At 48.4% G+C, this 13,923-nt stretch overlaps 1 protein-coding gene across 9 annotated transcripts in view; it reads right to left on the reverse strand.

Annotated features, from left to right (window-relative positions):
- AMBRA1 (autophagy and beclin 1 regulator 1) overlaps positions 1-13,923 on the reverse strand; it is a 147,658-nt gene that overhangs the window by 5,956 nt on the left and 127,779 nt on the right. For all 9 annotated transcript variants that reach the window (XM_023528727.1, XM_023528723.1, XM_011356918.2 and 6 more), the window contains 3 exons: positions 9,919-10,058; positions 3,296-3,388; positions 1,869-2,062 (listed from right to left, as the gene is read on the reverse strand). In XM_023528727.1, coding sequence (XP_023384495.1) covers positions 1,869-2,062; positions 3,296-3,388; positions 9,919-10,058 — 427 coding nt within the window. The remainder of the gene's footprint in view (positions 1-1,868; positions 2,063-3,295; positions 3,389-9,918; positions 10,059-13,923) is intronic.

A 13,923-nucleotide genomic window follows, 5' to 3' on the forward strand; every position in this document is an offset into this window, starting at 1 on the left:
TGAGGGCCTACTCTGTTAAGGCGCCAGCTCCCAACTGCCATTCCTACTGAAGAGAGCCTCTGAAGGACTCACTCTCTACTACCGGCTCTCCTTTATGGGGACAAGACAGGGAAAGAATGAGGTTCCGGCCTTCTGAAACTGGGAAAGGGAGGCTCCTTCGTCTGCCGGCCTAGCCCCAAACAGGAAGAAACTTATTACTGACTAGAGGTCAGCAATGGGCTGATGTTAATCAAAAAAAAAGTAGAGCAATCACTTGGTAAATTACATAAATGTCTAACCACTATACTGTACATATGAAACTAATATAATATTGAATGTCAACTGTAACTAAAAAATTAAAGAAAAAAAAGAGCAGATTCTCTGGGAGGTGAAAACTAGAGGAGGCCCCTCACCAGCCAGCAGCTCCGGCCCCTAGAGCCCCTGCTGTACTTTACCTCCAGGAGGAAAGCCTCGCCCCAACCCAAGTCCCTGTAATCTGCTCTCCTGACTCATTCAGCCTCAGTTCTCACCATGAGCTGACAGGCCACGAACATGAACCTGCTAGTAGTCCGCTGTGTACAGTGTGATGTTTTAGAAGTTGATGCCCTTACAGGTGCTGTCCCCTCTGCCAGGAATGCCTCTCTCACCCCTTCCCCGACCCCACTTTGCTTAACTAACTCCTACTCATCTCTGAGGGCTCAGCTCAGGGTTACCTCTTCCAGAAGTCTTTGAGCCCCACAGGCTGGACATGGCCCCTCTTTTGAGCTCCTGAGGTCCTTATCACAACAAATATCTTCCTCCTTCTCTAGACTGAGTTCTTTGGGGAAGAATCAAGGCCTACCTGTCTTTGCAGCTTAAGCGGCTGATACATGGTAGACAATCAGTAAACAGCCATGAGATTAAATGTGAGAGACTGACTAAGGCTAAGTCTTTAGCCTAGGGATGGCTGGAGGAAGCTTCAACTCTTTCTTCCTCAGAGGCCTGAAGCTGCAACTGGCTACTCCAGCCGGCGGCTTATGTCCACACCAAGGGGGTTTCTACCCAACAAAGAGTCATGGGCCTCAGGTGTAGGAGGTGGCCTGGGCCACAGACCAAAATGCGACTTAATTTTTAAAAATTTCAGTTCACGGCAGCGAAAATGCACGTCTGTTTTGAGGCTGGCTTGTTTGGAGCTCAGACCAGCCAGGGGGCTGGGGTAGGGGGTAAGGAGAGTGACGGAGTGAGAACAGCCTGTTTAACACAGCTGCTAACAGACTCCAAAGTGGCTTGAGCTCTATCACTGGGAAGTGCTAATTGGTTCTTAGAATTGGTTCTTAGAGGTGTGAGGCCAGCACAGAGAGCCAGGGCGGAGGCTGCTGAGCCACACCTGAATAGGTGAGAGGAAGGGGCGGATGATGCTTCAGAAGCACAAGAGGGCCTCACCTGTGGCAGTCTCAAATCTGCCAGACCTGCAGGGAGAAGACAAGCTACTCTGTGGGAGGCCTGGGATGCATGTCACCGGAATGAGAATTTGTAGGAGTGAGTCTCTCTTGTAGCCTTTCCATCTAGGCTACTTTCTTTGATCTCCCTCTCTGAAAGAACGGCTTCTGTCCTCCAAGTTTCAGAGGAGAGGGAGTTCAGGGTACTTGGTGGAAAAACGGGAAGAGCAGCTCAGCTTGCTGGAATCAGTGACCCAGATCAGGGAAATGATGTTCCTGCCTGAGCAGACTCTTAATGCCACCAGGAGGGCATTAGCCAAACAGATGAGAGCTCCTCATTCTGACCGGGGAGTGGCATTCTCTTAGCACCACCTGTCTATGTGGAGGGGCTGGGAGCCTTCAAGGGGGTGATGATGGTCCCAATTACCCACCTCTAGACACAGTTCTCCTCTGGCATGACGTGGCTCTTACCTTCCCCAGGACCTGCAGCTGCTGTCCCTGGCTCCTGTATCTCCCTCTCCGTCTGTGTTTCGGCATTCTGCAGCTGGAGGGCCAGAGTTTGGGTGCCCTGAGACGTTACTGAGGTGGTGGGGTTCCGGGGCTGTAGACCAATTGCATTCATCAGACCCATGTCTCTGTCTGTCCTCCATGTGGCTCTGCTGGTTCTAGGGAGAGTAAGGCAGACATGAGTCAGGCAGGGCTTGGGACAGCACCCCTCACAGGTCTCTGTGGGCTCCATGCCACTCCTCATGGCACAGCCTTGGCCAGGCCAAGAAGAGAAGCCCTACACTCCCATGACTCCCTCCTGATGGCGGTTAACTCGTCGGTGTCCATTCTCCTCCAGATTAGCCCATGCCGGGGGACAAGGCAAACTTAGCTGGTCCATTACTCCCTTAAACAAAGAGGGCCTTTCTAGGGAAGACAGAGGTGGTTGGTTTTAGAAGATTCAGGAAGCCACTAACTGAAATCCATGGGGCAGAGTGAGCAACAGAAGGACCTTTCTCTCTAGTTTTTCCTTTTCCTTCCTTCTAACTATATGCTGACAGGACTCCAGTGTAAATTCCTGGAATTTCCACCCGATCTCCCCTTTGGAGAAAAGGCACCAGGACTCTTATGAGGCTGTTCTGGGATCCTCCTTCGGGACCTTCTGAAAACAAACCCTTGCAGGGAGGCAGCACAAGCTGCTCCACAAGTAAGGCCCAGGCCCAAGGCCGGCACCCCAATTTGCTTCGGCATTTCCCAGACCCTGACCACTGGGAGAGCTAGAGCTGGCAGCAGAGGAAGCCCAGGACTTTGGAGAGGGTCAGCAGCCATTCATACTTCTAGCTGAGGACTATTCCTCTAGCTGTGCCCTGCAATGCCTCTAGGAAGCAGTAACTGCCTTTGTTTTTTCAAAATGTTCTGGTTTTCATTAATGAATTAACTGATAAGAGAATCAGTCCCAGGTTCCTACTCTCTAACTGGTCCCCAGGCTACAGGTCTGGGCAGCAGGGTCCCTGAGGCCCTGGTCACCTGGGAGATCATCCAGATTCTCCTTGGGCCACATACACATTTCCTAGGGAAAGGATCCCCCTCCAGTGCCCTGTCTTCTCCCTTCACACCAGTGTGCCCAGACACCATGGCCAGGAAGGGAGAGGACCAGAGGGTGTCCTAGCGTGTTCTAAATCAAGACTCTTGAGAGCAGAGGTTTCATTCTTTCTTAGCTGTGGAACACTTCACTCGAATGAAATCATGTGCAAAAGCTCAATGCATGAAGGAGATCAAAGAGGAGTCACTTTGGATGAGGAGATACACCCAGAGAGCCCTGGACAGAGTCTGAGGGCACTACCCGAGAGCCCGTCAGACACAGGAGGGACAGGCCCCCAGCCAGCTGCACTGCTCCTCCTCCACAAACTCACCCAGGCCTTTCACTGCTCCGGCTGTTGGAGTGGACAGTGAAGACAGTCTCGTTCAGCTGGTCCCAGTAGTACTCAATACCAGAGTTTGAGGCCCTGAAAATCAGTTGGGAAGGATGGAAAAGATGCAAGGTGTTAAAGAGACGGAAAAGCCAGAACTCTTTACAATTCCAAGGCTTTGTGGACCGTGGCCTGGCAGCCCTCCTTTCTCTCTCCTGGGGCTGTACTGAGACCGGAACCAGAGACGCTCCATCGGGATGCTCGGACAAATGCTCAGAGGTGGTTTTAGCCTCTTCCTTCCCTCAAAGTCTAAGCGGTTCCTCCTTGAGGCTAAGAGATAGCTAAAAAAATAGCCACGCCAGACATAGGCAGTGGGCTGAGTGTTCTTCAGGCATAGAGAAAGAAGCTAAGAAGGCAAATGAGAGGCCAGAGAGGCCAGAGAGGCCCTGGAGAGACAGGGTGCCACAGACAGTCCTGCCTACAGGGCATGCTTAGTGCTCAGAAACAGAGGCTCCGGAAACAGAAAAGCCTCAGAGTCTCTACTGCCACGGGGCAGGGAGAAAGGAAAATAAGAGTGCCTTCGCATTCTTCCTTTCCCTGGAGTTCCTGCTGAGCTGGAAAGGCCCCCATCTCTTTCTATTCTAGTCCTGGAGCCTCTTTTGCCAGGGTAGGCTGGACAAACAATTGGGGAAGGTGATCCTAGAGCTGAAGAAGACCCTAGCAGTGTTCAAACTTCTTACAACAAGGAGAGAACCTCGAGTGGTGATGGGCTGGACTGCTGAAAACAGAGGAGAGTCTCTATCTGTCGAGTTCTCCAGGCCGCCACTTCCCTGGTTCCTTTCCCCTGCAATGGACTGTCAGTTTCTTCCAATCTCACAAGGGCACAGCTGCCAGGAGGGAAGCAGTGGCCTCCCATCTTCTATACTGATTTACCACCTGAGGCAGCAATTCTGGCTGCCGGGGGTGGGTCTCAAACACAAGACTCCTTTGCTTTTTAGAGATTCCTCCCTAGACCAGTCACCGTGGTTGAGGGTGGGGTACCGTTATTGGTGAGAGCAGGGGAAAGGGGTGACTTTGAGCCCTTTTATTGGAACTCAGCATCCATGTAAAGATCCTAAAAGATACCCAAAACAGCCAGCTCTGCTTCCAAATGGGACAGGACATGCACATGTGCTTGAAGGGCTCTGCTATGGACTGAAGTGTGTCCCCCAAATGCATGTGGAAGTCCTCTCCTCCAATGTGACTATCTAGAGACAGGGTCCTTAGGAGGTAATTAAGGTTAAATGAGGTTATGAGAGTGGGACCTTAATGCAATGACATCCATGGCCTTATCACCACATGAAGACGTGGTGAGAAGGCGGTCATCTGTAAGCCAGAACCCAACCATGCTGGCACCTCATCTCAGACTTCTGGCCTCCAGGATTAGGAGAAAATAAACTTCTGTTAATTAAGCCACCCAGTCTATGGCATTATATTATGGCAGCCTCAGCAAGCTAAACAATGTCCAACAAAAGCCAGTTTTTAAATCTATAGGCCTGGGTTACCTTCCTTTTTATGACAGAACTTCTTCAATGAAGAAGAGAGCAGTCAAAATCTGTGGGTTCTGAAGGAGTTAGCCAGGAAGAAATGAGTTGTGCGTGTGCGTGTGCATGTGTATATGTGTGTGGGGGGGGGCAGGGCGGGGCAGTGATGTGAGGTGCTTCCTTCCTAAATAGGAGGACTAGACAGGACAGGGACCTGACAGAGCTTGGATGATGAGGGGCTATATGTCAGGGGCTGTGCTACCACAGGCCTAGGCACTGAGCCCCCAAGCCTGTCTTTGGAGGGAAAGAGCCACAGCCAAAGCCAAAGTGCTCTCCCTTTCCCTGCTCAGTACTAAGCCTCTCGGCAACTCCCGAGGGCCCGCAGCACTGTGGATTTGATGTGATCTTCTACAGACCACCCCTTTAAAGAGAGGCATCTCCTCCCTCCTCCAAACACTCAGCTGTTTTTGTGGTGATTGTCTGAGAATGACAGGGGCACTGGAGAGTGAAGGGGTGAGGAATGGATTTGATGTTAGGGAAGAGGCAAATGGCCAAAAGTCAACAACAGAGGCCTCCAAAAACAAAGCCAACACTGCCAGCTGCCAGGGAGCCTCTGATTTACAAACTTGTCAAGATTTATTGACAGGTGGCAATACCACATGGGTCCCTGCCAAATCCTTCCTCTTTAATTCCTGCTAGCCAGGACTGGTTAGTGACAACAAACCGTCACACCAAACCTACACCAAACTAAGTACTGCATGACCAGGAATCTTCCTTCCTATCTCAGGAAAGAGGCCACTGAAAGCCCACTCTCTAATCTGGGACTGTCAGTCTGATACTAATGGTCAAAGGGTATCCCCAGACACTTTCCATCTGGCAGCTTATGTCATCAACTCAGAGCTGTGGACTCTGGCCATTGACTAACAAGGTCAACTGCCGTTTAACCAGAATGGGGGCGATGGAGACTGTATCAGATACACGGCTCCAATCTCCCCACCACCCCGATCCTTTCTGGTCCCCACCAACAGGTCTAATTCTAGCCCCGATTTGTTCTGCTTTCTGTGGTCAGAGTAGCTCAACTCTGACAAGCTCATGGATTTGAAAATTTGGTTGAAATTCTAGGTTTCAAGGAACAGCATTGAAGACACCCTCTCTGTCTATGGCAACTCTTAGCCAATATCACAGATTTCCATCTATGAGCTAAAGAATGGTCCCAACCATCTCCTTCCTCCTTGAGTCTTAATGAGGATAAATGAGTCACTATTTGCTCTAGGTTCTTCCTGGAAGCTAGGCAAACACAAAGGGACAAAGAAGAACAAGAAGGCCAATCAGGGTCAGCCTTGTCAAATGGACTTGCACCTGACACCTGGCTTCTTTCAGCAGCATCGGTAAGCTGTGCTTCTGGGCTTGGCTCAATAACTCCCTCACAGCTGGGACCTTCCAGATTCCCTGAACCCGGCTAAGAGCCAGCCTGGCCTCCTCAGTAGTGACAATGTGTCACAAGGAACTCTAGCTCTGAACTTCCCAAGTTCTATGGAATATTCCCTTTGAGAATATTCTTGGCTACAGAGGCTGGGACCACATGGTTGTCTCTTTGGGAAAAAGGACTGTTTCTAAGAAGACCAGTGTTTATCCCTGCTAGCTCTATAATGTGAGAAAGAGTTGGCACCTGCTTCTTGTGGAGCAGCCTAAAAGTAGTCTCTTTGGCTCCCCGCTTTGATTCAGAGGGGCACCTTTCCCCTCCTCGGTCAGTGACGCTTGACTGTAATCACTGTTTACAATGGTAGCTCCCTCTTGAGGGACAGAGCTGATACCTTGTCAAGGGTCCCACACACAGTCAAGAGGCCAAATGCCCCACAGTTCCAGCCTACTTTTTTCTGACAGGAGTCCCTGAATTCCATCTTCTGAGTTGACTGTGAGAAGTGGTCTTCCCAGCAACACCTCCTTCCCATTTGTAGGGCTGATCTATGAAGCCGGAAGTGAGCAAGCACCCCCTCACATCAATCTGCTACTTCACACCCACTGTGGTTACTGGTGGGGGTGTTGGCTCGGCTGGCGGTCAGCCAGAGGCACAGCGGCAGCTTGGGAGGCGTGGCGGGTGGGGAAGCAAAGCAAAGGAGGAAGGAGCACCTCACTGCTAAGAAGGGTGGGTGACTGGGCTATCAGCCACTTGTATAGGGGTTGAAGGGCCAGTTGTTCATCTCCTCACCTGTGCTAAGAATTTCCTTCCCTGGAGAGAAAGAGCATTTCCTTAGGCCTTTTTCTACTGTCCGTGGGGTTTTAGTAGCACCAAGAGATGCCCAGGGAGCTTGTTACCTCTGTCTTGGTGCATGAAAAGGGTACTGATGCTAAGACAATGGAGGAGAAATAAATAGCACAAAATGAGGTGCAGCTGCTTGTGCCTGGGACAAGGGCAGACAACCACCTGTTTTGGAGGGAAGGTTTTAATCTTGGCCCAGCTGACTGGCTGGATCCTGCGCCCTTGGGAATGGGTGTGCCACGGCGCTGCGTTACACAGGGATAGGAAGCAAGCCTTAGGCAGCTGTCTACTAAAGAGACAACAACCCTGAGCTCCTACTTGCCTATTTTGTTCCCATTCTAGGCCAGAGACCAGCCATACAGACAACACAAAGAGACCAACCTCTATGCAGCAATCACTTGACCTGCCTAAGTGTCTCACGCCATCTAGAGCTGCACTCTTTATCTGAGGTCTTAGGAGAGTCATAAAGTTATATGTGTGTTCTTGTGGTATGTTTTTCTGTGGGTGAGTAAACATTGCTTTCATCAGAATTTTAAAGGGGTTTTTTATTGAGAAAAGATTAAGAACCAGCTACAGGACAGAGCTCTGGATTGAAATTCTCTCACTGATCTGCTGGGAGACCTTGGGTGAGTCTTATCTTCCTTACATGAATATTGTTCAGTCTCCTCTGAAAAACAACCATACAGATATGAAGGTGACTGGAGAAGCTTTGAACAACTTAGGACAAAGTCTGTCCACATTTTAATTTATATGGTACCCTTAAATATCTGGCCCTAAGATTTGGGGTATTTGCCAACACCCCAAAGATTCTCCAAGAAATCAGGAGAAATGGCAACACCAAAACAGGCAGGCTAAAGTAGTTCTCTCTAATCCAACACAACTTGGTATGTGATGGGGATGCCGTCTGCTGTGTCAAATGCTGGTGCCACCTTGCTTATGAAAAAGGCTTGAGTTCCTGGTGGGAAAGGAAATTCCCCAGGCAGTCCAAGATGGCTTCAGCCTGCTGAGACTCTGGACAATGAAGATGACATATGGGGAGAAAAGAGAGGCCAAAGCCAGCTTCATGTTTAGCTGAGGTGTCTGTGACTCACACTAAGTATGTAGGCTGGGGTTTCAGACATCAAAGCCTTTGTGGGGCCATGATAAACTGGAGGTAGAGATTCTGCCTCTATAAGAGCAGATCACTTTTGCAAGGGAGCGGGCCGGGAGTCTGGCAGGGACAAAGGTTAGCAGCTAGATCTATAGACAAGACAACAATTATGAGGAAGAATGTCTTGGAGAAATAGGGAAAGAAAGGCCTGTAACCATAACATTGGTAAGAGTAAAATTATGGTCCAGAATCCTGGGCCGGTTTTGGAAAAACATGCCTATTAGATTCTTCTTATAAATTCCTAAGAAAAGAGGAAGATATAAGAAAATCTTTCCCATGTGTTTTGGGGAAAAAAATATTTCAGGGCAGACTGATCCTGGGACTGTGACAGGCCAGGGGGAAGAGCAGGAAGGGACAGACCCAGTGCCTGGGCTAACAGTGGTATAGTCGTGAAAGAGGCAGGCTGTATGCTGGAAAGGCACAAGGAGCTAGTGAAAGGGGTTCTCTGGAGACAGAGCCTGAGAAGAGCACAAGCAGCAGAACCAAGCAGTCTCCCAGCTCCAAGAGCAGCCTGACTAGGTCAGGCTGAGAGAGCAGCCTCTCTTTGGGAGGGACTCTGAAAATTCCAGATGGAATGAAAGAGCTGTCCTTAGAACCAGGTTTTCTTTCTCCTGGGCCAGTGACCTAACTTAACTAAGGGCTCAATCACCAGTCATCTACCAGGCCACAAGAACTGACTCAAATACATACTCTAGGAAAAATCACCAAGGGCTCTATCAAAAGGCAATGTGGACACTCCCAATAGCCAGAGACCCTACCAGCAGTCACACCATGCTCTGTGGCTGTAGAACACCCTTGGAGAAGACTCTACACCAAGTGAAGGAAACATTAGGACGGCCTGGAGGCAGAAGTGGCATTTAGTCAGCTGGAACCCAGTAGCGGCCCACACAGCAATCAGCTTGATCTGTTCTGAAGCACAGAGCTTCACACTCCACACCTGGCTGGGTATGGAAATTGATGACAGACCTGGCTGACTCCTCGGGTCTTGAGTGAAAGGATGCCTGAATAGACCTCTATCCTCCAAAAAGCCAGAGGAAGGGGAAGGGGTGTCATCAGGACTTAAGACAGAAATGCTTTGGTTCCCTAGTCCCTACTACCCCCTACTTCAAGACCAGATAATAATCATTTAGATTTTAAATTGAGCTTTTAAATCTGCATTTACTATTATGAGCCAGAGCCCCAAGCAGAAAGGAAAACAGGCAGAACACAGACAGAGCCGGGTAATCAGAGATCAGTGGCTTGACAAATTAGGGCTTTAACAATACTCTATTTCTAATTTTATTTCTTAAGTTAATGTCTATGGAATTTACACAAACCCAAGATTACCTGTTGAATTTTTCAAAAAGGATTTAAAAAAGAATCTTTGATATCCATGTTTTGCCTGTGGAGAAACTTTTATAATCACTAGGGAACCAGAGAACAAAAGAAAACAAACAAACAATACTGCCTTCGATTTAAGAAGACATGATAACTAAATCAGTCTTTTGAAGATTTCTGGAATGAAGTGCTAACCCCATCATCCTCTAAGTGAAAAGGACCCTTTAAGGAGTGACAGTGAGAATGAGGCAGGCTCTAGCAGGATTTAGATTTCCCATCTAAAAGACTCCACCTCACTGGCCAGATCCACACTGTGGTCAGAGGAAATGACCCCCCACCCCTACAACCACCCCTGCCGCCCCACTGAGCCACTCACTCTGGTCGGCAGATCACCAGGTCTCCTTTGTTCGTGCCATAGGCCAGGCCGAGCCCGGGCTCAGGTAGCCAACGTGCAGAGTTGATGCTGACATGTCTCCGCTGGTCAGCAGGCATGGGGTAAAGGACGTTGAAAACTCTCTAGGTGGAGGAGAACAGAGAGAACAAAAGAGAATGGGAGGAGAAACAATGTTACCAAGAATAACAAAATCCAGGGAGAAACAAAGTCCCTTCTATGGCCTGAAGCAAGTTAAGGACAGGGAGGAAAGGAGATGATTAGGTTGGGATGGGATGACCCCTATGACATATCTGAGAACTTAGGGTAGCAGGGGGAGGGTGTGACCCTCTTACTTTACGTGAAAGCTATGATTCTTTCAAGAAATACTAGGGGCATACTCGGACCTTTCTGCATGCAGCTTAGTTGTGCTTTCCTCACAGCCTTTTAGCACCTCTCACACTACTGCTTTAAGGAACCCCCTGGAAAGCCCTACTGAGAGCCCAGCTCACCAGGAAGGACCGCCTCTAAACGTCCTCTCACCAGACAAACCAGGGAGAGCCGAGCTTGACCCCACAGTCCATTACCATGGAACTCACAGCACTCTCACCGCAGTGGGAATCGAAGGTAATAGGGAGGTTGGAGGGGGTGATAACATTGGAGAACATTCTTAATTTGTCTAATTAAAAGCAATGTTAAAACTGCTATTGTTAAAGAAACCTGAAAGGTGCAATAAGGTGTAGGAAGGACAGAGGGGAATCTTGAACACACAGGTACCGGATTTCTTTCTACCCTCATACAAACCACCATTTGCTAGATCAGTTCCATTTCTCAAAGACCGAGAGTCTCCTTTCAATAGTCTACATTCTTCCAAAGCTACTATTTTCCCAGGGGGCAGCTTAGCTATGTCTAGGGTCTGGGCTGAAGGTGGAGGAAAACCTCCTAGTCTGTCTGGCCACTGAGCTACAGAAACAACTGTAGGCAGGGGCAGCAGCATGGCAGTGGAAGAACGAAGGATGTGGACTCCAGAGTCTCAAAGCCCTGATGTCACTGCCTAACAACTTCTCTGGATCTCAGTTTAAAAAGAGTCAGCACCAACATTCAAATAACTGGCCAGATTAAAAGAATCAATGATGGATAAAAAATTCCTGGTGTGATGCAAACTCATAAATGGTAACTCCTGTTATTACCAAGAACCTGCATCTGGGGCTTTAAAAAAAAAGGTTGTTAGGGCCTATGAGGAGGACAGGAAGCTGCTACCATAAACTGGAGTTTTAGTCAAAACGATGTTTCTCCTTTTAAGCCTCCTCAGGTTTTACTCTATAAAACAGGGACGAAGGTCATCTGTCTGTAAGAATTGACAGAGGAAAAAAAAGAGACCAAATGAAGAGTATAATTTAGAAACTAATATTAAAAAGTGAATTTAGGGTGGTACGATAATAATTATTTTTCTGATTATCCTGATGAGAGATTTTAAAAAAGGGAAAAGAAGTAAAAGTTGACCTAGAGGACCACTGTGTTTATAGAAATCAAGTCATAAGCAGCCCTGGATTTGGGAACGCTTGTTCATGTGCCTTCTGTATTTAACTGAATGGCCTTTACCAGAACAAGCTCTAGAATAGCATGTGTTCTCGATGTACTGACACAGAGAATCCTGCTATGAATAATTTTCCAGGTTTTGTGGTACTGAAAAATGTGCATGGGCCCTGCTATGGTCCTGAGGTTGAACAGGTCTTTTACAGATATGGTTGGCTCTGGTTTGAGGCATAAGACGGCCCCACAGCTGCTGCCTGGTGAACCTCCTGTGTCCTTCCTGTCTGACTCAACTCCAAACGTAAGCATTAGCCAGGGCTCCTTAAATTTATGGTCTAACTAAGGAGACTACTAAAAAAAGAGCTCAGGAGTATATGAATTTCTAAACTAGCCATCTAGAACACGGATGCTTGACCTCTGGATAATCTCTTCCTTGCGTATATATATATCTGGCAGGGGCCTCAACAAATTCATGGCCACCACTCTCCACCAGCCTCACTGCTGACTATCCTTGGAGACGGCAATCCCAGTCTTTCCCCTTTGTACCTAGACAACCCTTTTCCTTCAAATCGGGATGGGGTGTGGTGCCTTCTTCCTTTCTCACAGAGGTTTTTCACATTTCCAGAAGACAATCGTTTCTGTCCCACTGATAGGCAATATGGTATATACACGACAAGGACAAAGTGGTTGTGATCACACAATTGTGGATGGAATCAATCTGTTGATTTTTTCCTTCTCCTAAAGGTCAGATGGTATGAATGGGGTATACCCAGAGTTAACAAGGGGTGTGTGTTAATTTCAGTGGGGATGGCTGAGGAGAGCCTTGGTTTTGGCCTGTGGCAGCTCTGCGTGGGCCTCACAACAGCCTCTCCCCTAAAATCACAATGATTCATAACTGCAGGGAATGGGGCAGAAGGGCCAGAGATGCAAGAAGGGGGTCACGCGGTCAGTGAAATGGATGCTTACGGTTGTGCTATTTTTTGATGGGGGAGGGGGAGGGAGTGTGGCAGGGGGCGGCTGGGAGGGTCTCAAAGAAAAGAATAAAAGAACTCTTTTCTAAAAATGTTCCAGACCAGGAAAGAAGAAAACAAATCTCTCACATGTCACAAATTTACTTTTTATAGTCTGTTGCTGCAGAGGGATTAACAAGCAAATACTATCAATTTGCTTCTAAGTACAGGAACCTGCTTTGGGGACAAACCCTCAAGAGGCCAGTGTGACAAATGACTCAGCTTAGGTGAGACAAGGTCAGAGGGATTGGAGAGAAATAATTAAAGGTTGAGAACCCCAGACCTTACTGCACAGATATATTCACAACCTCTATGGCCCTAGGAGTCATGGAGCATCGATCTGTCCTCTGGCTCTGGCAGACTCCCCCTGCACTCCCCCTCCGAAGTCCTTAAACAGTGTTGAAAAAGCAACTCCCAAGTGCCCATCTCCTCCAATGTTTGGGCATTAAGCTAAATCCTGCTTTGTGGCAGGAAGCCAGAAAAAGCCACGTGAAGATCAGCAGCCTCCGGGATTCCTGATAAGTACTTGCTTGTTTATCACACACTAATGTGGGGGTGGGAAAGAGGGAAATGAGGGCAAAAAGTCCGGGGGTGGAGAGGAGGGTGAAGGATGGGTAGGGATCTCCGATTTATAGGTCCTGGGAGGTCATCTTGTCCAATACTCATTTCACACATGCCTGAATCTAAAGGACTCCAGAGGAATGAGAATCTGGACCATTTGAAAACCACTGCGATGCAGTTCCCACTCCTTTCTCTGGCTGGAGTTTAACAGCTCTCAAAGCACCTCACTGAGGGGGAAATACTCCTCACAATTAGCCCAAGAGAGTATCTGGGCAACAAGTTCCCCAATGCTGACAGATGATTAGGTAGCACTGGCTACTTCCTAACCATTTAAAGCTTCAGCCATTAGTCTTTCCAACTCAGTGACGGTATGATCTGTGAGGATCCTCCAGATTTCAATGGGAACTGGCTCTGGCTCTGGCTCTGTAAACCCACTGACAAGAAATAAGAGCTGAGATAGTATAAAGCAGTGGTCTCAACCTTTTTGGCACCAGGGACCGGTGCTCCTATGAGAATCTAATGCCTGACGATGAGGTGGAGCTGAGGTGGTGATGCTAGCGCTGGGGAGCGGCTGCAAATACAGATGAAATTTCATCTGCTCACCTGCCACTCACATCATGCTGTACGGCCTGGTTCCTAACAGGCCACAGACTAGTACCAGTCCATGGCCCAGGGGTTAGGGACCCCTGGTGTAAAGGACAGATATGGCTTTAAAGGCACCTGAACTTAAAGGCATCCTAAATATATATCAAGTAAAGGTTTCCTTAACACTAGTCAGGTGCCCTGGAGTTCCCCATGGGATGTTAAGGACAAAGCTGGATGGCCTGTCAAAATCCCTTTCTCCCTCTGACAGAAGTGACACCCCACGCTACAATATCAAATTCCATTACATTGAGGAGGATTTATT

This window comes from Pteropus vampyrus, unplaced genomic scaffold, assembly GCF_000151845.1.
Source record: "Pteropus vampyrus isolate Shadow unplaced genomic scaffold, Pvam_2.0 Scaffold31, whole genome shotgun sequence".
NCBI classification, from domain to species: Eukaryota; Metazoa; Chordata; class Mammalia; order Chiroptera; family Pteropodidae; genus Pteropus; species Pteropus vampyrus.